The sequence below is a fragment of the Odontesthes bonariensis genome, chromosome 19 (genome assembly GCF_027942865.1).
Source record: "Odontesthes bonariensis isolate fOdoBon6 chromosome 19, fOdoBon6.hap1, whole genome shotgun sequence".
Taxonomy (NCBI): Eukaryota; Metazoa; Chordata; class Actinopteri; order Atheriniformes; family Atherinopsidae; genus Odontesthes; species Odontesthes bonariensis.
In genome coordinates this window covers 28,505,671-28,529,608 of record NC_134524.1, presented here as the reverse complement: position 1 = coordinate 28,529,608, position 23,938 = coordinate 28,505,671, and the positions used below count along the sequence as shown (strand labels likewise).

The 23,938-nt window shown below is 44.8% G+C and overlaps 2 protein-coding genes across 2 annotated transcripts; both read left to right on the top strand.

The window, feature by feature from the left end:
• Positions 1-11,413: 11,413 nt before the first annotated feature.
• On the top strand, positions 11,414-13,777 carry LOC142368762 (uncharacterized). The gene has a single exon (XM_075450937.1). The coding sequence runs from the start codon at positions 11,414-11,416 to the stop codon at positions 13,775-13,777; it is 2,364 nt and encodes a 787-aa protein (XP_075307052.1).
• Positions 13,778-19,902: 6,125 nt separating this feature from the next.
• LOC142368761 (uncharacterized) lies at positions 19,903-23,603 on the top strand. The gene has a single exon (XM_075450936.1). The coding sequence runs from the start codon at positions 19,903-19,905 to the stop codon at positions 22,264-22,266; it is 2,364 nt and encodes a 787-aa protein (XP_075307051.1). The 3' UTR covers positions 22,267-23,603.
• Positions 23,604-23,938: the final 335 nt, after the last annotated feature.

Genomic DNA, 23,938 nt, shown 5'->3' with positions numbered 1-23,938 from the left:
AGTAATAGCCTTACTTTTGCGAGTTAAAGCCAAATTGGTATTTTTGCTATAAAATGAATTCCTTCAGTCAAAACAAGTTCAAACTAATTTGTCCTTCATATATATCCATTCTAAGAAGGTTCCATGCATAAACCTCTTTAAATGACCTTGTTTGAGTAAGAAAAACAGGAATAGCCTTACTTTTGCGAGTTAAAGCCAAATTGGTATTTTTGCTATAAAATGAATTCCTTCAGTCAAAACAAGTTCAAACTAATTTGTCCTTCATATATATCCATTCTAAGAAGGTTCCATGCATAAACCTCTTTAAATGACCTTGTTTGAGAAAGAAAAACAGGAATAGCCTTCTTTTACGGAATTCAGACGAAATTCGGATTTTTGCTTATAAACACCAATTCCTTCAGTCAAAACAAGTTCAAACTCCTATGTCCTTCATATATATCCATTCTAAGAAGGTTCCATGCATAAACCTCTTTAAATGACCTTGTTTGAGAAAGAAAAAAAGGAATAGCCTTACTTTTGCGAGTTAAAGCCAAATTGGTATTTTTGCTATAAAAAGAATTCCTTCAGTCAAAACAAGTTCAAACTAATTTGTCCTCCATATATATCCATTCTAAGAAGGTTCCATGCATAAACCTCTTTAAATGACCTTGTTTGAGAAAGAAAAAAAGGAATAGCCTTACTTTTGCGAGTTAAAGCCAAATTGGTATTTTTGCTATAAAAAGAATTCCTTCAGTCAAAACAAGTTCAAACTAATTTGTCCTTCATATATATCAATTCTAAGAAGGTTCCATGCATAAACCTCTTTAAATGACCTTGTTTGAGAAAGAAAAACAGGAATAGCCTTACTTTTGCGAGTTAAAGCAAAATTGGTATTTTTGCTATAAAAAGAATTCCTTCTGTCAAAACAAGTTCAAACTAATTTGTCCTTCATATATATCAATTCTAAATAGGTTCCATGCATAAAACTCTTTAAATGACCTTGTATGAGAAAGAAAAACAGGAATAGCCTTCTTTTGCGGTATTAAGACGAAATTCGGATTTTTGCTTATAAACACCAATTCCTTCAGTCAAAACAAGTTCAAACTCCTATGTCCTTCATATATATCCATTCTAAGAAGGTTCCATGCATAAACCTCTTTAAATGACCTTGTTTGAGAAAGAAAAACAGGAATAGCCTTACTTTTGCGAGTTAAAGCCAAATTGGTATTTTTGCTATAAAATGAATTCCTTCAGTCAAAACAAGTTCAAACTAATTTGTCCTTCATATATATCCATTCTAAGAAGGTTCCATGCATAAACCTCTTTAAATGACCTTGTTTGAGAAAGAAAAACAGGAATAGCCTTACTTTTGCGAGTTAAAGCCAAATTGGTATTTTTGCTATAAAATGAATTCCTTCAGTCAAAACAAGTTCAAACTAATTTGTCCTTCATATATATCCATTCTAAGAAGGTTCCATGCATAAACCTCTTTAAATGACCTTGTATGAGAAAGAAAAACAGGAATAGCCTTCTTTTGCGGAATCAAGACGAAATTCGGATTTTTGCTTATAAACACCAATTCATTCAGTCAAAACAAGTTCAAACTCCTATGTCCTTCATATATATCCATTCTAAGAAAGTTCCATGCATAAACCTCTTTAAATGACCTTGTTTGAGAAAGAAAAACAGGAATAGCCTTACTTTTGCGAGTTAAAGCCAAATTGGTATTTTTGCTATAAAATGAATTCCTTCAGTCAAAACAAGTTCAAATTAATTTGTCCTTCATATATATCAATTCTAAGTAGGTTCCATGCATAACCCTCTTTAAATGACCTTGTTTGAGAAAGAAAAACAGGAATAGCCTTCTTTTGCGGAATTAAGACGAAATTCGGATTTTTGCTTATAAACACCAATTCCTTCAGTCAAAACAAGTTCAAACTAATTTGTCCTTCATATATATCCATTCTAAGAAGGTTCCATGCATAAACCTCTTTAAATGACTTTGTTTGAGAAAGAAAAACAGGAATAGCCTTAATATTGCGAGTTAAAGCCAAATTGGTATTTTTGCTATAAAATGAATTCCTTCAGTCAAAACAAGTTCAAACTAATTTTTCCTTCATATATATCCATTCTAAGAAGGTTCCATGCATAAACCTCTTTAAATGACCTTGTATGAGAAAGAAAAACAGGAATAGCCTTCTTTTGGGGAATTAAGACGAAATTCGGATTTTTGCTTATAAACACCAATTCCTTCAGTCAAAACAAGTTCAAACTCCTATGTCCTTCATATATATCCATTCTAAGAAGGTTCCATGCATTAACCTCTTTAAATGACCTTGTTTGAGAAAGAAAAACAGGAATAGCCTTACTTTTGCGAGATAAAGCCAAATTGGTATTTTTTCTATTAAATGAATTCCTTCAGTCAAAACAAGTTCAAACTAATTTGTCCTTCATATATATCCATTCTAAGAAGGTTCCATGCATAAACCTCTTTAAATGACCTTGTTTGAGAAAGAAAAACAGGAATAGCCTTACTTTTGCTAGTTAAAGCCAAATTGGTATTTTTGCTATAAAATGAATTCCTTCAGTCAAAACAAGTTCAAACTAATTTGTCCTTCATATATATCCATTCTAAGAAGGTTCCATGCATAAACCTCTTTAAATGACCTTGTTTGAGAAAGAAAAACAGGAATAGCCTTCTTTTGCGGAATTAAGACGAAATTCGGATTTTTGCTTATAAACACCAATTCCTTCAGTCAAAACAAGTTCAAACTAATTTGTCCTTCATATATATCCATTCTAAGAAGGTTCCATGCATAAACCTCTTTAAATGACCTTGTTTGAGAAAGAAAAACAGGAATAGCCTTACTTTTGCGAGCTAAAGCCAAATTGGTATTTTTGCTATAAAATGAATTCCTTCAGTCAAAACAAGTTCAAACTAATTTGACCTTCATATATATCCATTCTAAGAAGGTTCCATGCATAAACCTCTTTAAATGACCTTGTTTGAGAAAGAAAAACAGGAATAGCCTTACTTTTGCGAGTTAAAGACAAATTGGAATTTTTGCTATAAAATGAATTACTTCAGCCAAAACAAGTTCAAACTAATTTGTCTTTCATATATATAAATTCTAAGTAGGTTCCATGCATAACCCTCTTTAAATGACCTTGTTTGAGAAAGAAAAACAGGAATAGCCTTCTTTTGCGGAATTAAGACGAAATTCGGATTTTTGCTTAAAAACACCAATTCCTTCAGTCAAAACAAGTTCAAACTCCTATGTCCTTCATATATATCCATTCTAAGAAGGTTCCATGCATAAACCTCTTTAAATGACCTTGTTTGAGAAAGAAAAACAGTAATAGCCTTACTTTTGCGAGTTAAAGCCAAATTGGTATTTTTGCTATAAAATGAATTCCTTCAGTCAAAACAACTTTAAACTAATTTGTCCTTCATATATATCCATTCTAAGAAGGTTCCATGCATAAACCTCTTTAAATGACCTTGTTTGAGAAAGAAAAACAGGAATAGCCTTACTTTTGCGAGTTAAAGCCAAATTGGTATTTTTGCTATAAAATGAATTCCTTCAGTCAAAACAAGTTCAAACTAATTTGTCCTTCATATATATCCATTCTAAGAAGGTTCCATGCATAAACCTCTTTAAATGACCTTGTTTGAGTAAGAAAAACAGGAATAGCCTTACTTTTGCGAGTTAAAGCCAAATTGGTATTTTTGCTATAAAATGAATTCCTTCAGTCAAAACAAGTTCAAACTAATTTGTCCTTCATATATATCCATTCTAAGAAGGTTCCATGCATAAACCTCTTTAAATGACCTTGTTTGAGAAAGAAAAACAGGAATAGCCTTCTTTTGCGGAATTCAGACGAAATTCGGATTTTTGCTTATAAACACCAATTCCTTCAGTCAAAACAAGTTCAAACTCCTATGTCCTTCATATATATCCATTCTAAGAAGGTTCCATGCATAAACCTCTTTAAATGACCTTGTTTGAGAAAGAAAAACAGGAATAGCCTTACTTTTGCGAGTTAAAGCCAAATTGGTATTTTTGCTATAAAATGAATTCCTTCAGTCAAAACAAGTTCAAACTAATTTGTCCTTCATATATATCCATTCTAAGAAGGTTCCATGCATAAACATCTTTAAATGACCTTTTTTGAGAAAGAAAAACAGGAATAGCCTTACTTTTGCGAGTTAAAGCCAAATTGGTAGTTTTGCTATAAAATGAATTCCTTCAGTCAAAACAAGTTCAAATTAATTTGTCCTTCATATATATCAATTCTAAGTAGGTTCCATGCATAACCCTCTTTAAATGACCTTGTTTGAGAAAGAAAAACAGGAATAGCCTTACTTTTGCGAGTTAAAGCCAAATTGGTATTTTTGCTATAAAATGAATTCCTTCAGTCAAAACAAGTTCAAACTAATTTGTCCTTCATATATATCCATTCTAAGAAGGTTCCATGCATAAACTTCTTTAAATGACCTTGTTTGAGAAAGAAAAACAGGAATAGCCTTCTTTTGCGGAATTAAGACGAAATTCGGATTTTTGCTTATAAACACCAATTCCTTCAGTCAAAACAAGTTCAAACTAATTTGTCCTTCATATATATCCATTCTAAGAAGGTTCCATGCATAAACCTCTTTAAATGACTTTGTTTGAGAAAGAAAAACAGGAATAGCCTTAATATTGCGAGTTAAAGCCAAATTGGTATTTTTGCTATAAAATGAATTCCTTCAGTCAAAACAAGTTCAAACTAATTTGTCCTCCATATATATCCATTCTAAGAAGGTTCCATGCATAAACCTCTTTAAATGACCTTGTTTGAGAAAGAAAAACAGGAATAGCCTTACTTTTGCGAGTTAAAGCCAAATTGGTATTTTTGCTATAAAAAGAATTCCTTCAGTCAAAACAAGTTCAAACTAATTTGTCCTTCATATATATCAATTCTAAGAAGGTTCCATGCATAAACCTCTTTAAATGACCTTGTTTGAGAAAGAAAAACAGGAATAGCCTTACTTTTGCGAGTTAAAGCAAAATTGGTATTTTTGCTATAAAAAGAATTCCTTCAGTCCAAACAAGTTCAAACTAATTTGTCCTTCATATATATCAATTCTAAATAGGTTCCATGCATAAAACTCTTTAAATGACCTTGTATGAGAAAGAAAAACAGGAATAGCCTTCTTTTGCGGTATTAAGACGAAATTCGGATTTTTGCTTATAAACACCAATTCCTTCAGTCAAAACAAGTTCAAACTCCTATGTCCTTCATATATATCCATTCTAAGAAGGTTCCATGCATAAACCTCTTTAAATGACCTTGTTTGAGAAAGAAAAACAGGAATAGCCTTCTTTTGCGGAATTAAGACGAAATTCGGATTTTTGCTTATAAACACCAATTCCTTCAGTCAAAACAAGTTCAAACTAATTTGTCCTTCATATATATCCATTCTAAGAAGGTTCCATGCATAAACCTCTTTAAATGACTTTGTTTGAGAAAGAAAAACAGGAATAGCCTTAATATTGCGAGTTAAAGCCAAATTGGTATTTTTGCTATAAAATGAATTCCTTCAGTCAAAACAAGTTCAAACTAATTTGTCCTTCATATATATCCATTCTAAGAAGGTTCCATGCATAAACCTCTTTAAATGACCTTGTTTGAGAAAGAAAAACAGGAATAGCCTTACTTTTGCGAGTTAAAGCCAAATTGGTATTTTTGCTATGAAATGAATTCCTTCAGTCAAAACAAGTTCAAACTAATTTGTCCTTCATATATATCCATTCTAAGAAGGTTCCATGCATAAACCTCTTTAAATGACCTTGTATGAGAAAGAAAAACAGGAATAGCCTTCTTTTGCGGAATTAAGACGAAATTCGGAGTTTTGCTTATAAACACCAATTCCTTCAGTCAAAACAAGTTCAAACTCCTATGTCCTTCATATATATCCATTCTAAGAAAGTTCCATGCATAAACCTCTTTAAATGACCTTGTTTGAGAAAGAAAAACAGGAATAGCCTTACTTTTGCGAGTTAAAGCCAAATTGGTATTTTTGCTATAAAATGAATTCCTTCAGTCAAAACAAGTTCAAACTAATTTGTCCTTCATATATATCCATTCTAAGAAGGTTCCATGCATAAACCTCTTTAAATGACCTTGTATGAGAAAGAAAAACAGGAATAGCCTTCTTTTGCGGAATTAAGACGAAATTCGGATTTTTGCTTATAAACACCAATTCCTTCAGTCAAAACAAGTTCAAACTCCTATGTCCTTCATATATATCCATTCTAAGAAGGTTCCATGCATAAACCTCTTTAAATGACCTTGTTTGAGAAAGAAAAACAGGAATAGCCTTACTTTTGCGAGTTAAAGCCAAATTGGTATTTTTGCTATAAAATGAATTCCTTCAGTCAAAACAAGTTCAAACTAATTTGTCCTTCATATATATCCATTCTAAGAAGGTTCCATGCATAAACCTCTTTAAATGACCTTGTTTGAGAAAGAAAAACAGGAATAGCCTTCTTTTGCGGAATTAAGACGAAATTCGGATTTTTGCTTATAAACACCAATTCCTTCAGTCAAAACAAGTTCAAACTCCTATGTCCTTCATATATATCCATTCTAAGAAGGTTCCATGCATAAACCTCTTTAAATGACCTTGTTTGAGAAAGAAAAACAGGAATAGCCTTACTTTTGCGAGTTAAAGCCAAATTGGTATTTTTGCTATAAAATGAATTCCTTCAGTCAAAACAAGTTCAAACTAATTTGTCCTTCATATATATCCATTCTAAGAAGGTTCCATGCATAAACATCTTTAAATGACCTTTTTTGAGAAAGAAAAACAGGAATAGCCTTACTTTTGCGAGTTAAAGCCAAATTGGTATTTTTGCTATAAAATGAATTCCTTCAGTCAAAACAAGTTCAAACTAATTTGTCCTTCATATATATCAATTCTAAGTAGGTTCCATGCATAACCCTCTTTAAATGACCTTGTTTGAGAAAGAAAAACAGGAATAGCCTTACTTTTGCGAGTTAAAGCCAAATTGGTATTTTTGCTATAAAATGAATTCCTTCAGTCAAAACAAGTTCAAACTAATTTGTCCTTCATATATATCCATTCTAAGAAGGTTCCATGCATAAACCTCTTTAAATGACCTTGTATGAGAAAGAAAAACAGGAATAGCCTTCTTTTGCGGAATTAAGACGAAATTCGGATTTTTGCTTATAAACACCAATTCCTTCAGTCAAAACAAGTTCAAACTCCTATGTCCTTCATATATATCCATTCTAAGAAGGTTCCATGCATAAACCTCTTTAAATGACCTTGTTTGAGAAAGAAAAACAGGAATAGCCTTACTTTTGCGAGATAAAGCCAAATTGGTATTTTTGCTATAAAATGAATTCCTTCAGTCAAAACAAGTTCAAACTAATTTGTCCTTCATATATATCCATTCTAAGAAGGTTCCATGCATAAACATCTTTAAATGACCTTGTTTGAGAAAGAAAAACAGGAATAGCCTTACTTTTGCGAGTTAAAGCCAAATTGGTATTTTTGCTATAAAATGAATTCCTTCAGTCAAAACAAGTTCAAACTAATTTGTCCTTCATATATATCAATTCTAAGTAGGTTCCATGCATAACCCTCTTTAAATGACCTTGTTTGAGAAAGAAAAACAGGAATAGCCTTACTTTTGCGAGTTAAAGCCAAATTGGTATTTTTGCTATAAAATGAATTCCTTCAGTCAAAACAAGTTCAAACTAATTTGTCCTTCATATATATCCATTCTAAGAAGGTTCCATGCATAAACCTCTTTAAATAACCTTGTTTGAGAAAGAAAAACAGGAATAGCCTTCTTTTGCGGAATTAAGACGAAATTCGGATTTTTGCTTATAAACACCAATTCCTTCAGTCAAAACAAGTTCAAACTAATTTGTCCTTCATATATATCCATTCTAAGAAGGTTCCATGCATAAACCTCTTTAAATGACTTTGTTTGAGAAAGAAAAACAGGAATAGCCTTAATATTGCGAGTTAAAGCCAAATTGGTATTTTTGCTATAAAATGAATTCCTTCAGTCAAAACAAGTTCAAACTCCTATGTACTTCATATATATCCATTCTAAGAAAGTTCCATGCATAAACCTCTTTAAATGACCTTGTTTGAGAAAGAAAAACAGGAATAGCCTTACTTTTGCGAGTTAAAGCCAAATTGGTATTTTTGCTATAAAATGAATTCCTTCAGTCAAAACAAGTTCAAACTAATTTGTCCTTCATATATATCCATTCTAAGAAGGTTCCATGCATAAACCTCTTTAAATGACCTTGTATGAGAAAGAAAAACAGGAATAGCCTTCTTTTGCGGAATTAAGACGAAATTCGGATTTTTGCTTATAAACACCAATTCCTTCAGTCAAAACAAGTTCAAACTCCTATGTCCTTCATATATATCCATTCTAAGAAGGTTCCATGCATAAACCTCTTTAAATGACCTTGTTTGAGAAAGAAAAACAGGAATAGCCTTACTTTTGCGAGTTAAAGCCAAATTGGTATTTTTGCTATAAAATGAATTCCTTCAGTCAAAACAAGTTCAAACTAATTTGTCCTTCATATATATCCATTCTAAGAAGGTTCCATGCATAAACCTCTTTAAATGACCTTGTTTGAGAAAGAAAAACAGGAATAGCCTTACTTTTGCGAGTTAAAGCCAAATTGGTATTTTTGCTATAAAATGAATTCCTTCAGTCAAAACAAGTTCAAACTAATTTGTCCTTCATATATATCCATTCTAAGAAGGTTCCATGCATAAACCTCTTTAAATGACCTTGTTTGAGAAAGAAAAACAGGAATAGCCTTCTTTTGCGGAATTAAGACGAAATTCGGATTTTTGCTTATAAACACCAATTCCTTCAGTCAAAACAAGTTCAAACTCCTATGTCCTTCATATATATCCATTCTAAGAAGGTTCCATGCATAAACCTCTTTAAATGACCTTGTTTGAGAAAGAAAAACAGGAATAGCCTTACTTTTGCGAGTTAAAGCCAAATTGGTATTTTTGCTATAAAATGAATTCCTTCTGTCAAAACAAGTTCAAACTAATTTGTCCTACATATATATCCATTCTAAGAAGGTTCCATGCATAAACCTCTTTAAATGACCTTGTTTGAGAAAGAAAAACAGGAATAGCCTTCTTTTGCGGAATTAAGACGAAATTCGGATTTTTGCTTATAAACACCAATTCCTTCAGTCAAAACAAGTTCAAACTAATTTGTCCTTCATATATATCCATTCTAAGAAGGTTCCATGCATAAACCTCTTTAAATGACCTTGTATGAGAAAGAAAAACAGGAATAGCCTTCTTTTGCGGTATGAAGACGAAATTGGGTTCTCTTTCATAATATTTCGCTCGATGTCTCACTATGGGATGCACGCCCCCGCTGCAGACCTCAGAAGCATCAATCTCATTACGCCAATCCTGATTGGCTGGTGAAACGTGTCCGTCCGCACCAGGTAGTCCCACCTACCTTAAATACCTCCTGCGGACGGCACCACGTCATTCAAACACATCTTCTCACTCGGAGCATATCTCGCGTCCTCTGGCTAGCTAGCTTAACTGTCCGCAGACGGATCTTACTCAGCTTCTGTCGCCGGGCGCTACCTAGCCTTGGATACATTTTGCTTCGTCGGTCACACCAGATCGAACTCAGTGCTTTCCTCGCCTCTCCACGGCTTGACCAGCACTGTCCTCGGCGCCTCACCACGGCTGTTCGAGTCCCGAGCGTTAGCACACCAGCTATCCTCTCGGCTTCACAGTTAGCACACCAGTTAACTGCCTCAACTCCCTGCCTGCACACCAGCTCGCGAGGAATGGAGGACAAAACCCCTCACACCAGAGGGCACGGAGACTCCGGGGCCCGTCCCTGTCGCTGTGGGAACAAGATATCGAGTAAAGATCCACACCAGGTCTGCTCGAGCTGCCTGGGGCTGCAACACGCCCGGCTGGCTATCGACGTCCCCGGCTCGTGTCAACACTGTGCGGTGTTCACCATCAAGAGTCTCCGCAGACGGCTAGCCCGCCAAGCTAGCTTGTCTGGACATGACCCCTATCTCCCTTCCGACGGCGCCGCCGTCGAGGGTGGAGAGGAGAGAGGGGTTGTTGCGGTGGCGGTACCGGAGGCTAGCGCCAGCTGGGGCTCCCAGCTCGACCTAGCCGCGGATCCCCCGCAGGAGGAAGACGTCCTATTGTTGGACTATGGGGACGATGAAGATGCCGCCTCGGACCTCCTCATATCAGAGGATGAAGACGAGGAAGACATCTTCATCACTCCGGCCGCGGGCTGCACAGCCCACGGCCTCCGTCGCCTCTCGGGATGGAGATGAGAGCAGCACACCAGCTTCTCCCCTCGCCAGCTCGGACATGCTCGACGTGTGCAAACGCGCTGCTGCCCGGCTTTGCATCCCCTGGCCTGCTGTCGTAGCTGAGACCTCCAGATCCCGCTACGAGGGGAAGAAATTGCCCTTGGCCAAGAGCGCGACGAAGCAACTTCTCCCCGTCTTCCCAGAGCTGCTGGATGAGGTGGCGCGCTCATGGAGAGACCGCCCATACAGCAGCAGGAGCCCGATTCCCGGGGCCTCGTCCCTCGACTGTGAGGCGATGGAGAGCCTGGGTCTGCTCCGCATGCCTCCGATGGAGCCACTCGTTGCAGCCCACCTTCACCCCCGGCTGTCGGCGGTGTCCTCCCGGAGCCCCAGTCTGCCGTCCAAGTCCGACCGTTTTCAGTCAGCCCTGACTGAAAAGGCTTACAAGGCGGTGGCGCTTTCGGCCAGAGCGCTCAATGTCCTCTCCCTGCTCACGGCTTACCAGGCTGAGTTGTGTGAGGATTTTGGGCAAACTCAGGACCCAGCTACGTGGGAGGAGATACCGGTCATCACCGACCTGTGTCTCCGTGTCCAACGCTGCGCGGTCCGGGCCACGGGAAAAGCGCTGGGGACGATGGTTCTGCAGGAACGAGCGAGGTGGCTCAACCTCGCCAACCTGTCGGACAGAGAGAAGGAGGACGTCCTGGACATGCCCATTGTCCCGGAGGGGATTTTCGGCTCCGCGTTGGACTCGATGCAACGGCGGTGTGAAGCCAAAAAGAAGGAGGATGAAGCTCTCCGGCTCTGCCTCCCTCGAAAGTCCCCGGCTCCCTCTCCGACTGTGCAGCGTAAAAGCTTCGCACAGGCCGCTTCCCAGGTTTCGCAGTTTAAAACGCCCAAACAGACGAAACCCCAGCTCGCCCCGGGCCCCCCGCCCGCTCGGGCCGGCTGGCCCAGGAAGCCCTCGGTCCCGGCTGCAGCTCCGCCGGCACAGCCCGTGCAAGCTGTCTTCAACCAGGCCAGGAAGAAGAAGAGAGCGGCCTGATCGCCCTTCTCTTCACCGGTGATGCAGCTGGATGTTCCCCGTTCACCAGCTCCACCTGTTCGGCTTTTGAGCGTGCTCCCGGAGGCCCACCACGCCCCCGTCTCCCGGCTGCCACGGACCGTGCCAGAGCAGACCGGGGGAGACGGACATTTGACGGCGGAGGGTTCAGCAGTTGCCCCTCTCTCATGTCCACAAGCACGCACAAGCACACACATTTCTGTAAAGAAAATAAAATGTGTCCCGCTGCAGCATCCAGGCCGAAGGCCGAGGGCTCAGCTAACAAAGGCCAAACAAAATATCAAAATAAGCAGCGTGGTGGTGACGCCCGCTGTCCCCCCTCGGCGAAAAGCCACGGCTTTCCCCGGGGCGAGGGGTGTGTGGGCCCGGCCGCTGCTCTGTCCTCCCGGGCAGAAACGCGCAGCGTCACCCGGGGGTCATGTCACTGTTCCGCCAGGAGAGGGCGCCGTCGCACCGCGGCTGGGGCCTCTCACGGCGGAGGGGCTGCGGTGTGTGTCCACTCTCTCCCCCAGATGGGAGCGATGGGCCGCTCTCGCAGCCTCACCCTGGGTGGTAAAGACGATCTCGAGGGGCTACAGGCTGCAGTTCGCCGCTGTTCCCCCGCGATTCGCCGGTATAATATACTCCCAGGCTCAGGGAGAGTCAGCTCGTGTTTTACAGGAGGAAATCCTCTCACTGTTAAACAAAGGAGCAATCTGTGTCGTACCTCCCGCACAGTGTCAGAGCGGTTTTTACTCCAGGTATTTTCTGGTCCCCAAACGGGGGGGGAGCGGAATTCGCCCTATCCTGGATCTACGTGCTCTGAACAAATATCTCAGGAAATACAAGTTCAGGATGCTAACACACGCATCCCTGCTGCGTCTTGTGAGACAGAACGACTGGTTCACTTCTGTCGATCTGAAAGACGCGTATTTCCACATCCCGATATATCCTCCCCACAGAAAGTATCTGAGATTTGCTTTCCAGGGGATCTGTTACGAGTACCGCGTGCTCCCTTTCGGTCTGTCCTTAAGCCCGAGGGTGTTTGTGCGGTGCACGGAAGCGGCAATAGCCCCGCTGAGACGGCAGGGCATCCGCTTGGCCACATATCTGGACGATTGGCTGCTGTTGGCACAATCGGAGCAGGAGGCCAGGGCGCACACGCGTATTCTCATACGACACCTATCCGATCTGGGTTTCGTGATAAACGCGGAAAAGAGCATGCTGTCCCCGGCACAGGGCATAATCTTTCTGGGATTATCCCTGGACTCGGTGACTTTCACAGCGCGTCTCTCGGGGGACCGAGTGAAAGCTTTCAGGGCATGTCTCGCGCTCTTCCGTCCAGGCAAATCTGTTCAGTTCAGATTATGTCTGCGGTTACTCGGGCTGATGGCGTCTGCCATACTCGTAGTCCATCTTGGCCGGCTCCACATGAGGGAATTCCAGCTCTGGGTGGCCTCATGCGGGCTGGATCCCGTGCGTCATGGCGCACGGAGAGTGCTGGTCACACCGGGGTGTGCCAGGGCACTGCGCCACTGGCGGGTCCCGTCCTTTCTGACCCACGGGGTGCCCATGGGTTCCGTCCTGTCCAGGAAAGTGGTCACTACGGACGCCAGCCTGACAGGTTGGGGCGGAATTCACGAGGGCCGGTCTGTGAGGGGCCGCTGGAGTGTGGATCTCCAGCGCTCTCACATAAATTTTCTGGAACTTTCAGCGGTGTTCCTCTCCCTGAAACATTTCCTTCCGTCTCTCATGGGTCACCATGTCCTGGTGAGGACGGACAATACGACTACGGTGGCGTATATCAACCGTCAGGGGGGATTACGCTCCCGTCAGTTGCATATGCTGGCACGCAGACTGATCCTGTGGAGCTGTGGTCGTCTCCTCTCCCTGAGAGCGACGCACGTCCCGGGAGTCCTGAACACGGGTGCGGACCTGTTGTCCAGGGGCGCGCCGGTATACGGGGAGTGGACTCTGCACCCGGAGATTGTGGAACAGATATGGGCACGTTTCGGCCGGGCCGTGGTGGATCTGTTCGCATCGAGAGACAACACGCAGTGCGCGCTGTTTTACTCTCTCCGCAGCATGGATTCTCCCCTCGGCGTAGACGCACTAGCGCACGCCTGGCCGCGCGAGCGTCTTTACGCATTCCCCCCCCTGGCCTTGATACCCCCCACTCTGTCCAGAGTGAGGGAGCACGGCCACGCACTGATTTTGATAGCTCCGCATTGGCCTGCGATGCATTGGTTAACGGAGATATATCAGCTGATGTGCGCTCAGCCCTGGCAGCTCCCGCTTCGCAGGGACCTGCTATCACAGGGGGGGGGAGCGGTCTTCCACCCGCACCCAGAGCACCTGGCACTGTGGGCCTGGCCCCTGAGTGGCTAAATCTGTCAGCTGTGGGTCTTTCACAGCGGGTGATTTCCACTATACAAAACGCTCGAGCCTCCTCCACTAGGTCTCTGTATGACTGTAAGTGGAGAGTGTTTGAGGGGTGGTGTCACAGAAATGGCCACATTCCTTTTCAGTGTCCAGTAGGAGTGATATTGTCATTCTTGCAGGACCTGATTGACAAAGGAAAAGCTTTCTCCACGGTTAAAGTGTACTTGGCGGCTATCGCCGCCTGTCACGTGGGTTTCGGGAAGCTAACAGCGAGCCAGCACCCGCTGGTTTGCTTCTTTATGAAGGGAGCGCGCAGGCTTCTCCCCGTGTCCAGACCGCTGGTACCACCATGGGATCTGGCCGTGGTCCTGAAAGGGCTTAAGGGCCCTCCCTTTGAACCACTGGAGGGGGCAGACTTGAAACACGTGTCTCTCAAGACAGTGTTGTTGCTGGCTTTGGCTTCGGCTAAACGGGTCAGTGACATCCATGCGCTCTCAGTGCATCCCTCATGCGCTCAGCTCTTTCCGGGGGATGTGAGGATGATTTTGAAGCCCAACCCGGCCTTTGTGCCTAAGGTGGTGGGCTCATGTTCTCCTATTGACCTTGTGGCTTTTGCTGCCTCACCAGGTGAGCAGATGTCGCATGCGTTATGTCCAGTCCGTGCAGTGAGCACTTATATGGACAGGACGAGGGGTTTCAGGAGGAGCGATCAGCTGTTCGTCTCCTGGGCTAACCCTCATAAGGGGAAACCTGTCACAAAGCAGCGTCTATCCCACTGGGTGGTGGAGGCGATTGCTTTGGCTTATACGAGTCAGGGTTTGCAGCCACCTGTGGGCCTGCGAGTGCACTCGACTCGGGGCTTGGCCGCATCCTGGGCCTTATTCAGGGGAGTCACTGTTCAGGACGTTTGTGCTGCAGCGAGTTGGTCCTCGCCTCTCACTTTTGTCCGTTTCTATATGCTGGACGTCTCCGCTCCGTGCGTGGCTAGAGCGGTTTTGCTGTCCTGATTGGAACAGTGTACTTATCCCTATGGGTTGGTGGACGCTGGATAAGCTTGTCTGGCAATACGGGAGCAACCATATCCCATAGTGAGACATCGAGCGAAATATTATGAAAGAGAACTTTAGGTTATTTACATAACCCCGGTTCTCTGAGTAATATGAGTGAGATGTCTCACCAGACAACCCTTCTTGCTTGGGCGAGTGAGAAGAGGTGCTTATCTTGAATGACGTGGTGCCGTCCGCAGGAGGTATTTAAGGTAGGTGGGACTACCTGGTGCGGACGGACACGTTTCACCAGCCAATCAGGATTGGCGTAATGAGATTGATGCTTCTGAGGTCTGCAGCGGGGGCGTGCATCCCATAGTGAGACATCTCACTCATATTACTCAGAGAACCGGGGTTATGTAAATAACCTAAAGATTTTTGCTTATAAACACCAATTCCTTCAGTCAAAACAAGTTCAAACTAATTTTTCCTTCATATATATCCATTCTAAGAAGGTTCCATGCATAAACCTCTTTAAATGACCTTGTTTGAGAAAGAAAAACAGGAATAGCCTTACTTTTGCGAGTTAAAGCCAAAATGGTATTTTTGCTATAAAATGAATTCCTTCAGTCAAAACAAGTTCAAACTAATTTGTCCTTCATATATATCCATTCTAAGAAGGTTCCATGCATAAACCTCTTTAAATGACCTTGTATGAGAAAGAAAAACAGGAATAGCCTTCTTTTGCGGAATTAAGACGAAATTCGGATTTTTGCTTATAAACACCAATTCCTTCAGTCAAAACAAGTTCAAACTCCTATGTCCTTCATATATATCCATTCTAAGAAGGTTCCATGCATAAACCTCTTTAAATGACCTTGTTTGAGAAAGAAAAACAGGAATAGCCTTACTTTTGCGAGTTAAAGCCAAATTGGTATTTTTGCTATAAAATGAATTTCTTCAGTCAAAACAAGTTCAAACTAATTTGTCCTTCATATATATCCATTCTAAGAAGGTTCCATGCATAAACATCTTTAAATGACCTTGTTTGAGAAAGAAAAACAGGAATAGCCTTACTTTTGCGAGTTAAAGCCAAATTGGTATTTTTGCTATAAAATGAATTCCTTCAGTCAAAACAAGTTCAAACTAATTTGTCCTTCATATATATCAATTCTAAGTAGGTTCCATGCATAAACCTCTTTAAATGACCTTGTATGATAAAGAAAAACAGGAATAGCCTTCTTTTGCGAAATTAAGACGAAATTCGGATTTTTGCTTATAAACACCAATTCCTTCAGTCAAAACAAGTTCAAACTCCTATGTCCTTCATATATATCCATTCTAAGAAGGTTCCATGCATAAACCTCTTTAAATGACCTTGTTTGAGAAAGAAAAACAGGAATAGCCTTACTTTTGCGAGTTAAAACCAAATTGGTATTTTTTGCTATAAAATGAATTCCTTCAGTCAAAACAAGTTCAAACTAATTTGTCCTTCATATATATCCATTCTAAGAAGGTTCCATGCATAAACCTCTTTAAATGACCTTGTTTGAGAAAGAAAAACAGGAATAGCCTTCTTTTGCGGAATTAAGACGAAATTCGGATTTTTGCTTATAAACACCAATTCCTTCAGTCAAAACAAGTTCAAACTAATTTGTCCTTCATATATATCCATTCTAAGAAGGTTCCATGCATAAACCTCTTTAAATGACCTTGTTTGAGAAAGAAAAACAGGAATAGCCTTACTTTTGCGAGTTAAAGCCAAATTGGTATTTTTGCTATAAAATGAATTCCTTCAGTCAAAACAAGTTCAAACTAATTTGACCTTCATATATATCCATTCTAAGAAGGTTCCATGCATAAACCTCTTTAAATGACCTTGTTTGAGAAAGAAAAACAGGAATAGCCTTCTTTTGCGGAATTAAGACGAAATTCGGATTTTTTCTTATAAACACCAATTCCTTCAGTCAAAACAAGTTCAAACTTATTTTTCCTTCATATATATCCATTCTAAGAAGGTTCCATGCAAAAACCTCTTTAAATGACCTTGTTTGAGAAAGAAAAACAGGAATAGCCTTACTTTTGCGAGTTAAAGCCAAATTGGTATTTTTGCTATAAAATGAATTCCTTCAGTCAAAACAAGTTCAAACTAATTTGTCCTTCATATATATCCATTCTAAGAAGGTTCCATAAATAAACCTCTTTAAATGACCTTGTTTGAGAAAGAAAAACAGGAATAGCCTTATTTTGCGGAATTAAGACGAAATTCGGATTTTTGCTTAAAAACACCAATTCCTTCAGTCAAAACAAGTTAAAACTCCTATGTCCTTCATATATATCCATTCTAAGAAGGTTCCATGCATAAACCTCTTTAAATGACCTTGTTTGAGAAAGAAAAACAGGAATAGCCTTACTTTTGCGAGTTAGAGCCAAATTGGTATTTTTGCTATAAAATGAATTCCTTCAGTCAAAACAACTTTAAACTAATTTGTCCTTCATATATATCCATTCTAAGAAGGTTCCATGCATAAACCTCTTTAAATGACCTTGTTTGAGAAAGAAAAACAGGAATAGCCTTACTTTTGCGAGTTAAAGCCAAATTGGTATTTTTGCTATAAAATGAATTCCTTCAGTCAAAACAAGTTCAAACTAATTTGTCCTTCATATATATCAATTCTAAGTAGGTTCCATGCATAAACCTCTTTAAATGACCTTGTTTGAGAAAGAAAAACAGGAATAGCCTTACTTTTGCTAGTTAAAGCCAAATTGGTATTTTTGCTATAAAATGAATTCCTTCAGTCAAAACAAGTTCAAACTAATTTGTCCTTCATATATATCCATTCTAAGAAGGTTCCATGCATAAACCTCTTTAAATGACCTTGTTTGAGAAAGAAAAACAGGAATAGCCTTCTTTTGCGGAATTAAGACGAAATTCGGATTTTTGCTTATAAACACCAATTCCTTCAGTCAAAACAAGTTCAAACTAATTTGTCCTTCATATATATCCATTCTAAGAAGGTTTCATGCATAAACCTCTTTAAATGACCTTGTATGAGAAAGAAAAACAGGAATAGCCTTCTTTTGCGGTATGAAGACGAAATTGGGTTCTCTTTCATAATATTTCGCTCGATGTCTCACTATGGGATGCACGCCCCCGCTGCAGACCTCAGAAGCATCAATCTCATTACGCCAATCCTGATTGGCTGGTGAAACGTGTCCGTCCGCACCAGGTAGTCCCACCTACCTTAAATACCTCCTGCGGACGGCACCACGTCATTCAAACACATCTTCTCACTCGGAGCATATCTCGCGTCCTCTGGCTAGCTAGCTTAACTGTCCGCAGACGGATCTTACTCAGCTTCTGTCGCCGGGCGCTACCTAGCCTTGGATACATTTTGCTTCGTCGGTCACACCAGATCGAACTCAGTGCTTTCCTCGCCTCTCCACGGCTTGACCAGCACTGTCCTCGGCGCCTCACCACGGCTGTTCGAGTCCCGAGCGTTAGCACACCAGCTATCCTCTCGGCTTCACAGTTAGCACACCAGTTAACTGCCTCAACTCCCTGCCTGCACACCAGCTCGCGAGGAATGGAGGACAAAACCCCTCACACCAGAGGGCACGGAGACTCCGGGGCCCGTCCCTGTCGCTGTGGGAACAAGATATCGAGTAAAGATCCACACCAGGTCTGCTCGAGCTGCCTGGGGCTGCAACACGCCCGGCTGGCTATCGACGTCCCCGGCTCGTGTCAACACTGTGCGGTGTTCACCATCAAGAGTCTCCGCAGACGGCTAGCCCGCCAAGCTAGCTTGTCTGGACATGACCCCTATCTCCCTTCCGACGGCGCCGCCGTCGAGGGTGGAGAGGAGAGAGGGGTTGTTGCGGTGGCGGTACCGGAGGCTAGCGCCAGCTGGGGCTCCCAGCTCGACCTAGCCGCGGATCCCCCGCAGGAGGAAGACGTCCTATTGTTGGACTATGGGGACGATGAAGATGCCGCCTCGGACCTCCTCATATCAGAGGATGAAGACGAGGAAGACATCTTCATCACTCCGGCCGCGGGCTGCACAGCCCACGGCCTCCGTCGCCTCTCGGGATGGAGATGAGAGCAGCACACCAGCTTCTCCCCTCGCCAGCTCGGACATGCTCGACGTGTGCAAACGCGCTGCTGCCCGGCTTTGCATCCCCTGGCCTGCTGTCGTAGCTGAGACCTCCAGATCCCGCTACGAGGGGAAGAAATTGCCCTTGGCCAAGAGCGCGACGAAGCAACTTCTCCCCGTCTTCCCAGAGCTGCTGGATGAGGTGGCGCGCTCATGGAGAGACCGCCCATACAGCAGCAGGAGCCCGATTCCCGGGGCCTCGTCCCTCGACTGTGAGGCGATGGAGAGCCTGGGTCTGCTCCGCATGCCTCCGATGGAGCCACTCGTTGCAGCCCACCTTCACCCCCGGCTGTCGGCGGTGTCCTCCCGGAGCCCCAGTCTGCCGTCCAAGTCCGACCGTTTTCAGTCAGCCCTGACTGAAAAGGCTTACAAGGCGGTGGCGCTTTCGGCCAGAGCGCTCAATGTCCTCTCCCTGCTCACGGCTTACCAGGCTGAGTTGTGTGAGGATTTTGGGCAAACTCAGGACCCAGCTACGTGGGAGGAGATACCGGTCATCACCGACCTGTGTCTCCGTGTCCAACGCTGCGCGGTCCGGGCCACGGGAAAAGCGCTGGGGACGATGGTTCTGCAGGAACGAGCGAGGTGGCTCAACCTCGCCAACCTGTCGGACAGAGAGAAGGAGGACGTCCTGGACATGCCCATTGTCCCGGAGGGGATTTTCGGCTCCGCGTTGGACTCGATGCAACGGCGGTGTGAAGCCAAAAAGAAGGAGGATGAAGCTCTCCGGCTCTGCCTCCCTCGAAAGTCCCCGGCTCCCTCTCCGACTGTGCAGCGTAAAAGCTTCGCACAGGCCGCTTCCCAGGTTTCGCAGTTTAAAACGCCCAAACAGACGAAACCCCAGCTCGCCCCGGGCCCCCCGCCCGCTCGGGCCGGCTGGCCCAGGAAGCCCTCGGTCCCGGCTGCAGCTCCGCCGGCACAGCCCGTGCAAGCTGTCTTCAACCAGGCCAGGAAGAAGAAGAGAGCGGCCTGATCGCCCTTCTCTTCACCGGTGATGCAGCTGGATGTTCCCCGTTCACCAGCTCCACCTGTTCGGCTTTTGAGCGTGCTCCCGGAGGCCCACCACGCCCCCGTCTCCCGGCTGCCACGGACCGTGCCAGAGCAGACCGGGGGAGACGGACATTTGACGGCGGAGGGTTCAGCAGTTGCCCCTCTCTCATGTCCACAAGCACGCACAAGCACACACATTTCTGTAAAGAAAATAAAATGTGTCCCGCTGCAGCATCCAGGCCGAAGGCCGAGGGCTCAGCTAACAAAGGCCAAACAAAATATCAAAATAAGCAGCGTGGTGGTGACGCCCGCTGTCCCCCCTCGGCGAAAAGCCACGGCTTTCCCCGGGGCGAGGGGTGTGTGGGCCCGGCCGCTGCTCTGTCCTCCCGGGCAGAAACGCGCAGCGTCACCCGGGGGTCATGTCACTGTTCCGCCAGGAGAGGGCGCCGTCGCACCGCGGCTGGGGCCTCTCACGGCGGAGGGGCTGCGGTGTGTGTCCACTCTCTCCCCCAGATGGGAGCGATGGGCCGCTCTCGCAGCCTCACCCTGGGTGGTAAAGACGATCTCGAGGGGCTACAGGCTGCAGTTCGCCGCTGTTCCCCCGCGATTCGCCGGTATAATATACTCCCAGGCTCAGGGAGAGTCAGCTCGTGTTTTACAGGAGGAAATCCTCTCACTGTTAAACAAAGGAGCAATCTGTGTCGTACCTCCCGCACAGTGTCAGAGCGGTTTTTACTCCAGGTATTTTCTGGTCCCCAAACGGGGGGGGAGCGGAATTCGCCCTATCCTGGATCTACGTGCTCTGAACAAATATCTCAGGAAATACAAGTTCAGGATGCTAACACACGCATCCCTGCTGCGTCTTGTGAGACAGAACGACTGGTTCACTTCTGTCGATCTGAAAGACGCGTATTTCCACATCCCGATATATCCTCCCCACAGAAAGTATCTGAGATTTGCTTTCCAGGGGATCTGTTACGAGTACCGCGTGCTCCCTTTCGGTCTGTCCTTAAGCCCGAGGGTGTTTGTGCGGTGCACGGAAGCGGCAATAGCCCCGCTGAGACGGCAGGGCATCCGCTTGGCCACATATCTGGACGATTGGCTGCTGTTGGCACAATCGGAGCAGGAGGCCAGGGCGCACACGCGTATTCTCATACGACACCTATCCGATCTGGGTTTCGTGATAAACGCGGAAAAGAGCATGCTGTCCCCGGCACAGGGCATAATCTTTCTGGGATTATCCCTGGACTCGGTGACTTTCACAGCGCGTCTCTCGGGGGACCGAGTGAAAGCTTTCAGGGCATGTCTCGCGCTCTTCCGTCCAGGCAAATCTGTTCAGTTCAGATTATGTCTGCGGTTACTCGGGCTGATGGCGTCTGCCATACTCGTAGTCCATCTTGGCCGGCTCCACATGAGGGAATTCCAGCTCTGGGTGGCCTCATGCGGGCTGGATCCCGTGCGTCATGGCGCACGGAGAGTGCTGGTCACACCGGGGTGTGCCAGGGCACTGCGCCACTGGCGGGTCCCGTCCTTTCTGACCCACGGGGTGCCCATGGGTTCCGTCCTGTCCAGGAAAGTGGTCACTACGGACGCCAGCCTGACAGGTTGGGGCGGAATTCACGAGGGCCGGTCTGTGAGGGGCCGCTGGAGTGTGGATCTCCAGCGCTCTCACATAAATTTTCTGGAACTTTCAGCGGTGTTCCTCTCCCTGAAACATTTCCTTCCGTCTCTCATGGGTCACCATGTCCTGGTGAGGACGGACAATACGACTACGGTGGCGTATATCAACCGTCAGGGGGGATTACGCTCCCGTCAGTTGCATATGCTGGCACGCAGACTGATCCTGTGGAGCTGTGGTCGTCTCCTCTCCCTGAGAGCGACGCACGTCCCGGGAGTCCTTAACACGGGTGCGGACCTGTTGTCCAGGGGCGCGCCGGTATACGGGGAGTGGACTCTGCACCCGGAGATTGTGGAACAGATATGGGCACGTTTCGGCCGGGCCGTGGTGGATCTGTTCGCATCGAGAGACAACACGCAGTGCGCGCTGTTTTACTCTCTCCGCAGCATGGATTCTCCCCTCGGCGTAGACGCACTAGCGCACGCCTGGCCGCGCGAGCGTCTTTACGCATTCCCCCCCCTGGCCTTGATACCCCCCACTCTGTCCAGAGTGAGGGAGCACGGCCACGCACTGATTTTGATAGCTCCGCATTGGCCTGCGATGCATTGGTTAACGGAGATATATCAGCTGATGTGCGCTCAGCCCTGGCAGCTCCCGCTTCGCAGGGACCTGCTATCACAGGGGGGGGGAGCGGTCTTCCACCCGCACCCAGAGCGCCTGGCACTGTGGGCCTGGCCCCTGAGTGGCTAAATCTGTCAGCTGTGGGTCTTTCACAGCGGGTGATTTCCACTATACAAAACGCTCGAGCCTCCTCCACTAGGTCTCTGTATGACTGTAAGTGGAGAGTGTTTGAGGGGTGGTGTCACAGAAATGGCCACATTCCTTTTCAGTGTCCAGTAGGAGTGATATTGTCATTCTTGCAGGACCTGATTGACAAAGGAAAAGCTTTCTCCACGGTTAAAGTGTACTTGGCGGCTATCGCCGCCTGTCACGTGGGTTTCGGGAAGCTAACAGCGAGCCAGCACCCGCTGGTTTGCTGCTTTATGAAGGGAGCGCGCAGGCTTCTCCCCGTGTCCAGACCGCTGGTACCACCATGGGATCTGGCCGTGGTCCTGAAAGGGCTTAAGGGCCCTCCCTTTGAACCACTGGAGGGGGCAGACTTGAAACACGTGTCTCTCAAGACAGTGTTGTTGCTGGCTTTGGCTTCGGCTAAACGGGTCAGTGACATCCATGCGCTCTCAGTGCATCCCTCATGCGCTCAGCTCTTTCCGGGGGATGTGAGGATGATTTTGAAGCCCAACCCGGCCTTTGTGCCTAAGGTGGTGGGCTCATGTTCTCCTATTGACCTTGTGGCTTTTGCTGCCTCACCAGGTGAGCAGATGTCGCATGCGTTATGTCCAGTCCGTGCAGTGAGCACTTATATGGACAGGACGAGGGGTTTCAGGAGGAGCGATCAGCTGTTCGTCTCCTGGGCTAACCCTCATAAGGGGAAACCTGTCACAAAGCAGCGTCTATCCCACTGGGTGGTGGAGGCGATTGCTTTGGCTTATACGAGTCAGGGTTTGCAGCCACCTGTGGGCCTGCGAGCGCACTCGACTCGGGGCTTGGCCGCATCCTGGGCCTTATTCAGGGGAGTCACTGTTCAGGACGTTTGTGCTGCAGCGAGTTGGTCCTCGCCTCTCACTTTTGTCCGTTTCTATATGCTGGACGTCTCCGCTCCGTGCGTGGCTAGAGCGGTTTTGCTGTCCTGATTGGAACAGTGTACTTATCCCTATGGGTTGGTGGACGCTGGATAAGCTTGTCTGGCAATACGGGAGCAACCATATCCCATAGTGAGACATCGAGCGAAATATTATGAAAGAGAACTTTAGGTTATTTACATAACCCCGGTTCTCTGAGTAATATGAGTGAGATGTCTCACCAGACAACCCTTCTTGCTTGGGCGAGTGAGAAGAGGTGCTTATCTTGAATGACGTGGTGCCGTCCGCAGGAGGTATTTAAGGTAGGTGGGACTACCTGGTGCGGACGGACACGTTTCACCAGCCAATCAGGATTGGCGTAATGAGATTGATGCTTCTGAGGTCTGCAGCGGGGGCGTGCATCCCATAGTGAGACATCTCACTCATATTACTCAGAGAACCGGGGTTATGTAAATAACCTAAAGATTTTTGCTTATAAACACCAATTCCTTCAGTCAAAACAAGTTCAAACTCCTATGTCCTTCATATATATCCATTCTAAGAAGGTTCCATGCATAAACCTCTTTAAATGACCTTGTTTGAGAAAGAAAAACAGGAATAGCCTTACTTTTGCGAGTTAAAGCCAAATTGGTATTTTTGCTATAAAATGAATTCCTTCAGTCAAAACAAGTTCAAACTAATTTGTCCTTCATATATATCCATTCTAAGAAGGTTCCATGCAT

Coding starts and splice junctions, on each gene's coding strand:
- LOC142368761 (XM_075450936.1), top strand. CDS start 19,903: ATGCAGCTGGATGTTCCCCGTTCACCAGCTCCACCTGTTCGGCTTTTG.
- LOC142368762 (XM_075450937.1), top strand. CDS start 11,414: ATGCAGCTGGATGTTCCCCGTTCACCAGCTCCACCTGTTCGGCTTTTG.